General features: G+C 45.6%; 1 protein-coding gene across 3 annotated transcripts in view; it reads left to right on the top strand.

Moving 5' to 3' along the window:
- The window catches only part of CYTH1 (cytohesin 1), a 103,294-nt gene that overhangs the window by 6,728 nt on the left and 82,713 nt on the right, over positions 1-13,853 (top strand). Inside the window, exon 1 of one of the 3 annotated variants that reach the window (XM_037993494.2) lies at positions 183-280. The exons of 1 other annotated variant lie outside the window; for it this stretch is intronic. In XM_037993494.2, the coding sequence (XP_037849422.2) occupies positions 190-280 (91 nt within the window). In that variant the 5' untranslated portion in view covers positions 183-189. Of the gene's footprint in view, positions 1-182; positions 281-11,271; positions 11,342-13,853 lie in introns of those variants that run through there. One more of the 3 variants, XM_008013111.3, reaches the window with a different exon arrangement.

The raw sequence follows: 13,853 nt of genomic DNA, 5'->3' as shown, positions 1-13,853 counted from the left end.
TTATGTTGGAATTACAGGAAGAGCTATCATACTGTACCATGGAGACCTGTGTGTGGGTGGTGAAAAGATTCAACAAGAAAAATAAGGTCTGGGCAAGTGGCGCGTCTGGGTGCTGCTGTGGGCTGGGGAGAGGAGCCGGTTGCATTTAAGAAAGATTTACCTTTTCATCACCATGTCTCCAGAATAGGCATGGTGCCTGGGATGCTACAGAGGCAGCTCAGCAACTGTGGAGGGAATAATGGATTGAACCAAGTTCCATCTCGTAAAAAGTTAATATATGGTGAGTTTGAGTTTTTTCCTCAACTCTCCATTTCAAACAGAAACCAGAACACTTCTATACATGTTTGACCCCATGCAGAACCCATTTTCTTTGTTTTTCTGTGATATGGATGACTTCCATTGTTCTCAAACTTAGTTACTAACTTACTGATTTGCCTTTATTGAAAAGAACACAATTACTTGCAGTGAACACTTTCTTAGAAAATCTGGAACATAAGGTTGCCATAATTATACACACTTTGTGGTCTTTAAGATATATTCTCAGGTGACATGAACAGGTCAGAGAGTATAAACATTTTTGGAATTCTTGATGTCTGGTACCAACTTTTTCCAAAAGGGCTGTACCAGTTTACTCTGTTCTTAGCAATGTATCAGTACACGCACTTGGAACAGTGCAAATGTGCCCCCGGTGAGGATCAACAGGTTTCAAGGTTTTTTTTTTTAAACAAACAAACAAACTGAATTTGGTAGTTACAAATGGTGACTCATTAAATCTACTGATTACTAGCTAGATTGAAATTTTTTTTTGCATATTTGTGTATTATGAACTGGCTATGTCATAAGGAATGATGATTTATTTACTTAACTGAGGTTAACTCTTCTCTATCAAATAAGGTGATTTACAGGTTTTTGTCATTCTGATGTTTTAAGCATGGGGAAAATGTATATCAGTTTTGACTGGGGTCTAGTTTAGATTTTGGCTAACTCCAACAGTCGTTTACCTTTCTTTTAATTTTTCTTTTAAACATGGACGATCTCTCAACCCATATATTGTCTTCTGGCCAACTACAGAATGTTTCCTTACGAGGAGAAATTGTGAATTACATAGATATTTTTAAAATTTAATTTTCTTTTTTTTTCTTTTTTTGAGATGGAGTCTTGCTCTGTTGCCCAGGCTGGAGTGCAGTGGCACAATCTCAGCTCACTGCAAGCTCTGCCTCCTGGGTTCAAGCAGTTCTCGTGCTTCAGCCTCTTGAGTAGCTGGAATTACCCGTGCCCTGCTGATTTTTTTATTTTTAGTAGAGATGTGGTTTCACCATGTTGGTAAGGCTGGCCTCGAACTCCTAACCTCAGGTGATCTGCCTGCCTCCGCCTCCCAAAGTGCTGGGATTACAGGTGTGAGCCACTGCTCCCGGCCAATAGATTTTTTTTTTTTCCCCGAAACTATAATTTTTCTTTTAATTAAATAGAGCAGGGTCTCACTATGTTCCAGGCTGGTCTTGAACTCCTGGCCTCAAGTGATTCTCCTGCCTTGGCTTCCTAAAGTGCTAGGATTACAGGCATGAGCCACCATACCTTGCTGTGAATTAAATAGATGTTATTGGTCTGGGTTTTAATGATAAACCATTCAGTTTCGGGCTGGGCATGGTGGCTCATGCTTGTAATCCCAGCACTTTGGGAGGTTGAGGTGGGCAGATTGCTTAAGCTCAGGAGTTCAAGAGCAGCTTGGGCAACATGGTGAAACCCCATCTCTACTAAAATACAAAACAAAACAAAAAATTAGCCGGGCATGGTGGTGCTCGCCTGTAATCCCAGCTACTCAGGAGGCTGAATCACTAGAATCACTTGAACCTGGGAGGCAGAGGTTGCAGTGAGCTGAGATCATGCCACTGCACTCCTGCCTGGGCAACAGAGTGAGACTATGTCTCAAAAACAAAACAGGGGCCGGGCGCGGTGGCTCAAGCCTGTAATCCCAGCACTTTGGGAGGCCGAGACGGGCGGATCACGAGGTCAGGAGATCGAGACCATCCTGGCTAACACGGTGAAACCCCGTCTCTACTAAAAAATACAAAAAAAAACTAGCCGGGTGAGATGGCGGGCGCCTGTAGTCCCAGCTACTCGGGAGGCTGAGACAGGAGAATGGCGTAAACCCGGGAGGCGGAGCTTGCAGTGAGCTGAGATCCGGCCACTGCACTCCAGCCTGGGCGACAGAGCAAGACTCCATCTCAAAAAAAAAAACAAAAAACAAAACAGGCCAGATAGGCCAGATGCAGTGGCTCACACCTGTAATCCCAGCACTTTGGGAGGCCGAGGCGGGCGGATCACGAGGTCAAGAGATCGAGACCATCCTGGCCAACATGGTGAAACCCTGTCTCTAATAAAAATACAAAAATCAGCTGGGCGTGGTGGTACGTGCCTGTAGTCCCAGCTACTCAGGAGGCTGAGGGAGGAGAATCACTTGAACCTGGGAGGCGGAGGTCGTAGTGAGCCGAGATCACGCCACTGCACTCCAGCCTGGCAACAGAGTGAGACTCCATCTCAAAAAATAAAAATAAAACAAAACAGTTCAGTTTCTGGAATCTTATGGATCATACCTGCTCCTTCTAAATATTCCGTGGGTTAATCAAAAGAGATTTCGTCAAACAGATTTTTTCTTCTATATTTCTTGCATTGGCAATCAGTTAGGACACTTACTCTATAGTAAGAATTAGGAGATTGCCTTCTTATTTCAAGTATGGGGGCATACATCGTAGGTCATTTGGAACAGGAGGGATGAAACATCTCTCTGTGTTTTGTGCTGGACCGTTGGTAGACTTCAGCTTGAGAGCCGTGTAGCCGGTTGAGTCTGCTTTCCTGTTATTGTTCCACCCCTTTCCTGCTCTCTTCTCCAAGATGAAAGTCTTCAGAGTGGGTTTCTAAAGAAAAGTACTTTGCCTGAACCTGTTCATTTGCTCCATTGCCACACTACTTCTTGATTGTCTCTAAGTATTGTTGCAATTTAGTTTCAGTTGCAATAATAGAGGCATGGAGGAGGTGGAAAATTATTTAGAAATGATCAAGAAGTGAATCCCACATCCTCTGAAACTGCTGCTAATGTTGTTTTGCTTCTCTGTTTGCATTAACTTCAGAAAAACACAAAAGCAGTGAAGGGTATGTAGGGGATTTCTATGACTGGTCATTATCCAGGATAGCGTGACATTGTATATTTCTGCTCTTATGGTAATGAGATGGTTATTAGCTGCTTTCTTTAGTGACTGAATTTTATAACAAGGGCCAGGATAATACCTTCCTTATCCAAGTCTTTTTATATTTTCCACCTTTTTTTTTTTTTTTTGAGATGGAGTCTTGTTCTGTCGCCAGGCTGGAGTGCAGTGGCGCAATCTCGGCTCACTGCAACCTCCAACTCCCTGGTTCAAGCTATTCTCCTGCCTCAATCTCCCAAGCAGCTGGGACTACAGGCTCATGCCACCACGCCCAGCTAATTTTTGTATTATTAGTAGGGACAGGGTTTCACCATGTTGGCCAGGATGGTGTCTTATCTCCTGACCTCATGATCTGCCCGCCTCGGCCTCCCAAAGTGCTAGGATTCAGGTGTGAGCCACTGTACCCAGCCATTTTTTTTCTTTGAGACGGTCTTGCTCTGTCATCCCGGTTGGAGGGCAGTGGTGTGATCTCGGCTCACTGCAACCTCTGCCTCCTGGGTTCAGGCATTTCTCATGCTTCATCCACCTGAGTAGCTGGGATTACAGGCATGCGCCACTGCACCTGGCTAATTTTTGTATTTTTATTTTATTTTATTTTTCAGACGAGGCCTTGCTCTGTTGCCCAGGCTGGAGTGCAGTGGCGTGATCTTCACTAACTGTAACCTCTGCCTCCCAGGTTCAGGCAGTTCACCTGCCTCAGCCTCCTGAGTAGCTGGGATTATAGGTGGACACCACCACGCCTGGCTAATTTATGTATTTTTAGTAGAGATGGGATTTTGCCATGTTGGGCAGGCTGGTGTCAAACTCCTGGCCTCATGTGATTTGCCCACCTTGGCCTCCCAAAGTGCTGGGATTACTGATGTGAGCTACTGCACCTGGCCAGTTTTTGTATTTTTAGGAGAGTCAGTGTTTCACCATGTTGGCCATGCTGGTCTTGAACCTCTGAGCTCAAACAATCTGCCTGCCTTGGCCTCCCGAAGTGCTGGGATTGCAGGTGTGAACTCCTGCTCTTGGCCATTTTCTACCTTTTCTTGAGTCTTCAAGGCTTCTGTTTCAGAAGCATGCCCTTACCTGGCATTGTTAAATCTATGTTGTAATTAGTAGTGTTAGGTATGAATGATGGAATTGGCATAAGGCTATTAAAAAAGCCTATTTTCGGTCGGGCGCTGTGGCTCACGCCTGTAATCCCAGGCCAAGGCAGGAAGATCATGAAGTCAAGAGATTGAGACCATCCAGCCAACATGGTGAAACCCCGTCTCTACTAAAAATATAAAAACTAGCCAGGCGTGGTAGTGCACGTCTGTAGTCCCAGCTACTTGGGAGGCTGAGCCAGGAGAATCGCTTGAACCCGGGAAGTGGAGATTGCAGTGAGCCGAGGTCGCACCGCTGCACTCCAGCCTGGGCAACAGTGAGACTCTGTCTCAAAAAAGCAAAAACAAAACAAAAAAAACACCTATTGTCTAGTAATGTCACAGATTTGGTTTTTTTTTTCCTTTTTTTTTTTTTTTTTTTTTGAGATGGAGTTTCGCTCTTGTTGCCCAGGCTGGAGTGCAGTGGCACGATTTCAGCTCACTGCATCCTCCACGTCCGGGGTTTAAGCAATTCTCCTGCCTCAGCCTCCCAAGCAGTTGGGACTATAGAAACCCACCACCATGCTTGGCTAATTTTTGTTTTTTTCTTTTTTTTCTTTTTTTTTTGAGACAAAGTCTTGCTCTGTCGCCAGGTTGGAGTGCAGTGGTGCGATCTCGGCTCACTGCAACCTCTGACTCCCTGGCTCAAATGATTCTCCTGCCTCAGCCTCCCGAGTAACTGGGATTACAGGTACGTGCCACCACACCCGGCTAAGTTTTGTATGTTTAGTACAGATGGGGTTTCACCATGTTGGCCAGGATGGTATCTATCTACTGACCTTGTAATCTGCCCACCTCGGCCCCCCAAAGTGCTGGGATTACAGGCATGAGCCACTGCGCCTGGCCAATTTTTGTATTTTTAGTAGAGACGGGGTTTCACCATGTTGGCCACGCTGGTTTCAAACTCCTGACCTCAGGGGATCCACCTGCCTCGGCCTCCCAAAGTGTCGGAATTACAGGTGTGAGCCACCGCATCCGGCTCACAGGTTTGTTTCTGTGAGCAGTTTGTAATTGTTTATCCAATCAACAAGCATGAGTGATCATTTCATACTATGTAGTCCCTGTTGTCACCGATGCTTTGAGTCTAGAAGGAGGAGACAAACATGGCAGCAAGCTGTGAAGGAGCATGTTACAGTAGATGTGGCAGGTGTGTGCATGAAAAACGTAGGTAAACCAAGGAGAGCAGTGCCAGTTCCACCGGCGTTGGGATGACACTGGACTGGCCAGGGGAGTTTATAGAGGAGCTGGCCCTTGGGCTGGATTGTGAAAGATGAGTTAGTGCCAAGTAGGAAAACATTGCAGAGAAATATGTATCAAGCAAAGAGAATGAGAGGACAGGAGGTGTGAAGCAGTTTGGCCACTTGGGGAGCTACAAGTGGTTCTTTGTGCCTGGAGAGCTGGCTCTGAGCAGAGGGAGGAGGCCAGAGGCAGGGTTCGAAGAAATGGGGGATAGTTATGGGGGCGCTTCAGTATGTGTTGTTACCCAGGACTTATTCTCTGGGACATGGAGCTATCATAGGGTTTAAACCAGGAGTATTTTATGATGATTATTTTGCTTTTTGTTTTGAGACATAGTCTTGCTGTGTTGCCCAGGCTGGAGTTCACTGGCGTGATCTCAGCTCACTGCAACTTCCGCCTCCTGGGTTCAAGTGATTTTCGTGCCTCAACCTCCTGAGTAGCTGGGATTACAGGCACATGCCACCACACCCGGCCAATTTTTGTATTTTTAGTAGAAACGGGGTTTTGCCATGTTGGCCAGGCTGGTCTTGATTTCCTGGCCTCAAGTGATTTGCCAACCTCCATCTCCCAAGGTGCTGGTGTGAGCCACTGTGCCTGCTCTTTTTTTAATTTTTATTTTCTATTTTTGCCAAGAGGGGAAGGGAGGGAGAAAGGAAGCAGGTGGAGGAAAGGAGAGGGAAAAGCAGAGCATTATATTGCATTTTAGAAAGATTCTTCTGACTTAGTGTGGCTCAGATTGGCAGTGGAGAGACCCTTAAGGAACTTATGGAGATAGGTGAGCTAGGTGATGAGGGCTTGAATTCAGGCTGTGGGAGTAGGAGGTAGGAGACAGTAAATACAGGACTGGTGAAGGACATGAAATTGATGGATTTGGTTGCCAGTGTTTGCGAGGGACAGCATTGAAAGGAGACAAGGGAGACAGAGTGACGAAAGTGAGTGCCAGGTTTCTGTCTGGATGACTGCTTGGAGAGTTTCCATACTCAGAACAGGCTTCGGTTTTGGGCGTATTCTGTCGAGTTTTGTGGTACTTTTACAGTGTCCACTTTGAGAGACCCATTTCAATAGCTGAATTGGGACCTGGAACTCCAGAGGTGATCAATGCATGAGTGGGAGTGGAACCTAGGGAGTGGGTGATGCCGCAGGCTGATTGAGAAGTGCAAGGATGTTGTTTTGGAATACCACCACTGAAGGGCTGGGTAGAGGAAGCGATCTGAAAAGGAGACTTTGAAGGCAGAAGTATATAACTCTTTGGGTAACTAGATGGTAAATGGAAAGCGAGAAAGGGCAGGAGCTGAAAGTTGATGCAGAGTGGAGAGCTTTTTGTTTTTACCTGGGGGATATTAAGACTATTTATAGACTCTTTTTTATACCTTTGGGCGATGATTCTGAGCTAGTCTTCAATGAAAGCATTCATATGTGCTGTGTTGTAAAGCTCCAGGATGATCGGTCTCACATTTCATTTTGTCTGTTCTGGCTTCTGTACACAGCAGCTGCAGACTATATGTGTTTTTGAAACCTGTTTATCTTAAGTTACTTTCTTTTGTGTTCTCTAATTCCCTGAAATATTATTTCCAACAGCCCTAATGATTGAAATTAAGAGAATTTGAATTTTAGCTCTATTCTGGCATTTTCAAGTGCTTCCTGCTCATTCCCCATGGATATTCCATCATTGTCCGAGATGTAGCGTGTCCAAGGCTTGCTCCTGGCCCTTTTATTCTGGTGTTTCCTCTAGACTTCCCTGAGTTTTTGAACTTTTATCACCGTTTACTTGTCACTCCAATCATTCAGGCTTGAAAAAAACACTAGATTCTTTTCTGTTTCTTGCCATTTAAATTGTTTTCCATCTATCCAACCATCCATTTGTTCATCTATTCATCCATTTGTTCATCTATTCATCCATTTGTTCATCTATTCATCCATTTGTTCAGACCTTTTAAATTATTTGTGTCAGGGTATTTGCTTGATGCTCAGGCTGTGAAGAATTTTAAGATACAGGCCCTGCTTTCCAGAAGCTCACAGTGTAGGGCGGTTCACATGGAAATTTGCTATGGTGGAGATACCAACAAATGCTATGGGAGCCTGGGGACTTTCAGCTTTCACTGTGTTCTGAGTGAGACGTACTTAAAACAAATTGTTTAAAAAAATTTAGACATGGGGTCTTACTATGTTGACCAGGCTGGTCTTGAATTCCTGGCCTCAAGCAGTCTTCCCATCTCGGACTCCCAAAGTGCTGGGATTACAGACTACCAGATTACAGACTACATTGACTTTTACTAATGTATTGAAGATGGAGACTTCTTCAACTTGTTCTCTAACTTTGACAAAGACTTCTACGATTTCTCTGTGTCCAGACTGCAGTGACAAAGCATGGAGGAAATTAAATTCTAAAAAGATTTTTAGAATTAGAATTGAAATATTTATTTTATGGGTTTATAATATCCCAAAAGAATTAGGGATTACAACCTAGACTTTGGGGTCTACCCAGGCAGTTACCTCCTGGGATGAAATGAGATGGGAACATGCCAGAGTAGGTGTCACTGCTTTCACTACTCCCACACTAGGAGTTCACAGCTTGCTGCACATGAAGTTCATTGCCGAACATTTTTCGTAAGTTCTCCTTTAATCCTCACAGTTACCCTGTGGGTGGGAACAAATAATGTACTGATTTTATAGGTGAGGAAATGGAGACGTAGAGAGATTCTAAAGGGACATAGCTGATGAGTGGCTGAGCTGGCACCGCAAGCTGCATTTCTCAGGCTCCATGCAAAGATCGTGCTTTGAATGGGCTTTTTCTATACTGACTGCTCATTCACACCCCCTCCTCATTTTTATGTCCTTGCACTTTTACATACCTTATATGCTATTTGTGTATTTTCTTTGTTTTTTTTTGTTTTTCTCAGACCTCTCAGAGATGAATTTATGTACTTTCTAAACTTTCTTTCTCCTGGGAGTGGGATACAGAGTTTTATATCTTGATATAGTTTGTAGAGAGTTTTGTTTAAGCCTGTGTTGCTGGTTATTACACACATTTATGTTGAAAGAGCCATTGTTAATCTTAGGGTTGAAATTTGAGGAGTTTGTAGGTTCATGCAGTAAAGGCAGTATATTTTTCCCTAATCCTCCGGGTAGCATTCAGTTTAGGGGCTGCTGTTTCCTCCCAGGGACTGTGGTAAACTGGGTTTGACGTTGTGGCAACAAGAATTACGCAGCCTGGCCTTTGATGATTCCCTAGAGCCAGAACATGTTTTGTGGTTGGGCCACTAGAGTTTATGAGAAATCCAGGTAACCAGGTAAAGGTTAACAAATCTTACTGAGCTTGTCTCTCAGCCATTTCCAGGGGCCTTTTCATGGCTTCTCTTTGCCCTTCTGCCCTTTTTGACTAAATAAAAAGGCTGCTGAAAGAACTCGTTTAACAGTGAGACAGGAGAACACTAGCAGAATGGCGTTTCTTCCAAGGAGTTACAGAGCACCTCCCAGAGTCTTCCTGCCCGAAGCCTTGACTTGGAAGCTTTTGTCTTCTGCTAGAGGAGGGGCTGGCGGTTTTTTTTTTTTTTTTCTGTAGAGATGGGGTCTCACTATGTTGCCCAGGCTGGTCTCAAACTCCTGGGCTCCGACGATCCTCCCACCTCCCAAAGTGCTAGGATTACAGGTGTGAGCCACCGTGCACAGCCTAAGGCTGGTTTTTGACAGGGCCTCATTGGAACATGAGTACTGTGGTAGGGTCACCAAGGATCTCAAGACAAGATCCTCTAGCTTTACAGGTTCAAAAATAGACTTTGGGACTTGGATTTATGCCAGTTTATTCATGCTCTTGCAGGATTTTTAAAAAATCAAGTTGTGATCGTTTGCCTGCTCTCAGCTCATCTGTGGACTCTGGTTCTTGGGGAGCACATCCAGGGACCCCTGGAAACACTATTGTCTTGTGCTGTGACACCTCTTGGTTTTTGTCTTCTGAGGGACCATCATTCTTTTTTTTTTTTTTTTTTTGGAGATGGAGTCTTGCTCTGTCGCCCAGGCTGGAGTGCAGTGGCCGGATCTCAGCTCACTGCAAGCTCCGCCTCCCGGGTTTACGCCATTCTCCTGCCTCAGCCTCCCGAGTAGCTGGGACTACAGGCGCCCGCCACCTCACCCGGCTAGGTTTTTTTTTTTGTACTTTTTAGTAGAGACGGGGTTTCACCGTGTTAGCCAGGATGGTCTCGATCTCCTGACCTCGTGATCCGCCCGTCTCGGCCTCCCAAAGTGCTGGGATTACAGGCTTGAGCCACCGCGCCCGGCCAGGGACCATCATTCTTTTAGTCAGGACAGCAACCTGACAATAGAGTCAGATACAGCTTTTGAGGGCTCACCAGTTGTCTTGCTTGGCATTGAAACCCTCTTGGACTTCTGAATAGCCCACTTCATGCTTATCTCCTCTAGAATGAGGATTACGTTTTTTTTTACTTTATCTCCTCTAGAATGGCATTACTTTTTTTTTTTTTTTGGAGATGGGAGTCTCACTCTGTCACCCAGGCTGGAATGCAGTGGTGCGATCCCAGCTCACTGCAACCTCCGTCTCCTAGGTTTAAGCGATTCTCCTGCCTCAGCCTCCCAGGTAGCTGGGATTACAGGCATGTGCCACCATTCCTGGCTAATTTTGTATTTTTAGTAGAGACAGGGTTTCACCACATTGGGAAGGCTGGTCTCGAACCCCTGACCTTAGGTGATCCACCTGCCTCTTCCTCCCGAAGTGCTGGGATTATAGGCGTGAGCCACTGTGCCTGGCCAAAGTCTTTTTTTGAGGTTAAAAACATCCAGAAAGCAGCCAGATGGACATTTCCATTGTATTAGTTTCCTGTTGCTGCCATGACAAATTATCACAAATTTAGTGGCTTAAGACAATATACATTATTATCTTATAGTTTGGAGGCCAGAAGTCTGGAATGGGTCTCACTGGGCTAAAATCGTGTTTCAGCAGGGTTATGTTTCTTTCTGGAGGCTCTAGGGAAAGATCTGCCTCCTTACCTTTCCAGCTTCTAGAGGCTGCCCACACTCCTTGGCTCTTAGCTCCTCCCGGCATCTTCAAAGCCAGCAGTGGCTGGTTGAGTCTCCCCTTTCATAACTCTGACACTGACTGCCCTGCCTCCCTCTTCCATTTGGAAGAATCCATGTGCTCACCTGAATGATCTAGGATAATCTCCCTCTTCTAAGTTGGCTGATTAGGAAATTTAATTCAATCTGCAAACTTAATCCCCTTTTGCCATGGAATTTAACATAGTCACAGGTTCCAGTGATTAGGACATGTATATCTTTGGGACCATTATTGTGTTGACTACATCTACCTTAGTGCCTTTGCCCATGAAATGTTTCTTGTGTGGATGGGCAGTTTAATCCTTCCTGCATATCATTTTCTTCTTATGGAAGTGTGCCTCATGGGTATTATTGCAGTAATTTGTAGTACTTTGTAGACTTTGTCTGACTTTTTGAAACATTTCTAGTTTTAAAAGAGTGCTCCTAATTGAAAGGTAGGGGAAGGCATGTGCCAAAAAGCCGCCCCTTCCACTCTATATTCTGCTGATCAGCAACACTATTTGTCATCAAATTACTGGAACAGAGACTATCTTGAGTCAGAAGGTTATGTTGTTGCTCTCTGTTCTTAGGAATGTTTTTGTACTCTGAGAGTAAAGATAATTTTTCCTGTTGTCAGGTAATGGAAATGTCACTGAACAATGGACCTTGATAGGAAAAAGAAGTTTATTATTCTAGAAGAAGATGTTGGCACAACATTATTTGGTAATTATTTTCCCAGAAATCTGCTGTTTTCCCCCATGTCACATGATGGACACCTCATTGTGTGGAGGAAGCAGGCCAGATGCTATTACTCTTTCACATGTATATGTTAAAGGCTCATTTGATTTAATTTCCACTCGGAATAGATACAAAACCAAATGTCTAGCTGACTACTACTGTTCTTTTCCAGCTCTTGCTTTAGACTCCTGTTTTCTCAAACGTACAAATGTGTGTGTATAACATTCTAATAAGAGGAATTTAAGCTTTAAAAAGTTCTTTAAAGTAACATTTTTTTTTTTTTTTTGAGACAGAGTCTCGCTGTGTCCCCCAGGCTGGAGTGCAGTGGTGATCTCGGCTCACTGCAAGCTCCTCTTCCCAGGTTCACACCATTCTCCTGCCTCAGCCTCCCGAGTAGCTGGGACTACAGGCGCCCGCTGCCACGCCCGGCTAATTTTTTGTATTTTTAGTAGAGACGGGGTTTCACCGTGTTAGCCAGGATGGTCTCGATCTCCTGACCTCGTGATCCGCCTGCCTCGGCCTCCCAAAGTGCTGGGATTACAGGCGTGAGCCACTGCGCCCGGCCAAAATAACACTTTTAATAGTAGAAATTAATGGATGGAGAAAAGCATACAGTTAAAATCTTTTTTTTTTTGAGACTGGGTCCCACTTTATCCCCGAGGCTGGAGTGCAGTGGCATGATCATGGCTCACTGCAGCCTCAATCTCCTGGGCTTAAATGAGCCTCTTGATCCTTTCAACCGCGGCCTTCTGAACAGCTGGAACTGTGAGGGGTGCGAGCGACAGATATCTGAATTACCGCCCAGTCTGCGGCAACCTCAGTTCTTCCTCAGAAGAAAGAATTAGACTGAGGGGCAGAAGGCAGAAAAAGAGACCTAGGCAAGTATTAGCGCAGGAGTATAAGTTTATTAAAAAGCTTTAGAGCAGGAAAGAAAGGAAAGTACACTTGGAAGAGACCTAAGTAGGCAACTTAAAGGACATGTGCCCCATTCAACCTTGATCCTAGGATTTTTTTTTTTTTTTTTTTTTTTGAGACGGAATCTTGCTCTGTTGCCCAGGCTGGAGTGCAGTGGCGAGAGCTCGGCTCACTGCAAGCTCCGCCTCCCGGATTTACGCCATTCTCCTGCCTCAGCCTCCTGAGTAGCTGGGACTACAGGCGCCCGCCACCTCGCCCAACTAGTTTTTTTGTATTTTTTAATAGAGACGGGGTTTCACTGTGTTAGCCAGGATGGTCTTGATCTCCTGACCTCGTGATCCGTCCGTCTCGGCCTCCCAAAGTGCTGGGATTACAGGTGTGAGCCACCGCGCCCGGCCGATCCTATGATTTTATGTGCTGGCCGTGGCCGGCGTCTTGAGCCGCTTTGCCTTCATGCTTCCGTAAGGGTGAGCGGCGCACCAGCGCGGTGCCTGTCAGACTGTCTTCCCTTTCCGGTGGAATGCCCCCAGAAGGTCATACTCCACCATTTTGTCTCTTAATGCGCATGCTCGAGCTCTCTCGTCCAATTCCTGAGATTTTGTTGGAAGCTGATTACCAATTTCAAGTGTTAGTATCTATTTGGGAAATTGCTGCTCCCTGGCGCCAGCTGTCAGTTATCACTTTAGTGTAACAACTGTGGACCATCAAGGAATTACCGCTCCTTGGTGCTGGCTGCCAATTAGTTATTATTTTATTTATTTATTTATTTATGAGACAGAGTTTCGCTCTTGTTGCCCAGGCTGGCGTGCTGTGGTGCCATCTTGGCTCACTGCAAACTCCGCCTCCCGGGTTCAAGCGATTCTCCCGCCTCAGCCTCCTGAGTAGCTCGGATTACAGGCATGTGGCACCACGCCCGGCTAATTTTTGTATTTTTAGTAGAGACGGGGTTTCACCATGTTGGTCAGTCTTGTCTCGAACTCCTGATCTCAGGTGATCCACACCCCCCCCCCCCCCACCAGCTTCTCAGAGTGCTGGGATTACAGGCCTGAGGCACCGCGCTGGGCGTTATTTTTTATTTTTTGAGGCAGGGTCTGGGTCTGTTGCCCAGGCTGGAGTGCAGTGACACAATCTTGGCTCACTGCACCCTCTGCCCCGGAGACTCAAGCCATCCTCCCACCTCAGCCTCGTCAGTAGCTGGGACTACAGGTGTGCATCACCATGCCTGGCTAATTTTTGTATTTTTTGTAGAGATGGCGTTTTGCCATGTTGCCCAGACTTGTGAGCTTACGTCATCTGCCCGCCTCATTCTCCCAAAGTGCTAGGATTACAGGCGTGAGCCACCATGCCCAGTCAGTTATCATGTTTAGAGAGGGAGTGTGATAACTGCTGACCTATCACTTGATGATCGCCAGTATTCCTGGTGGGTGGGGGCACGGGGATCCCTCTCCTGACCCGCTCGTGCCTGTACAGGACTACGTGTAACAGGACCATATGTATGCCGTTGTGCCCGACTAGTTGTTTTTTCATTTTTTGTAGAGATAGCGTCTCGCTGTGTTGCTCAGGCTGATCTCAAACCCCTGGC

This window comes from Chlorocebus sabaeus, chromosome 16 (assembly GCF_047675955.1).
Source record: "Chlorocebus sabaeus isolate Y175 chromosome 16, mChlSab1.0.hap1, whole genome shotgun sequence".
Taxonomy (NCBI): Eukaryota; Metazoa; Chordata; class Mammalia; order Primates; family Cercopithecidae; genus Chlorocebus; species Chlorocebus sabaeus.
The sequence above is the reverse complement of the archived record's forward strand: the minus strand, read 5'-3'. Positions and strand labels throughout refer to the sequence as shown.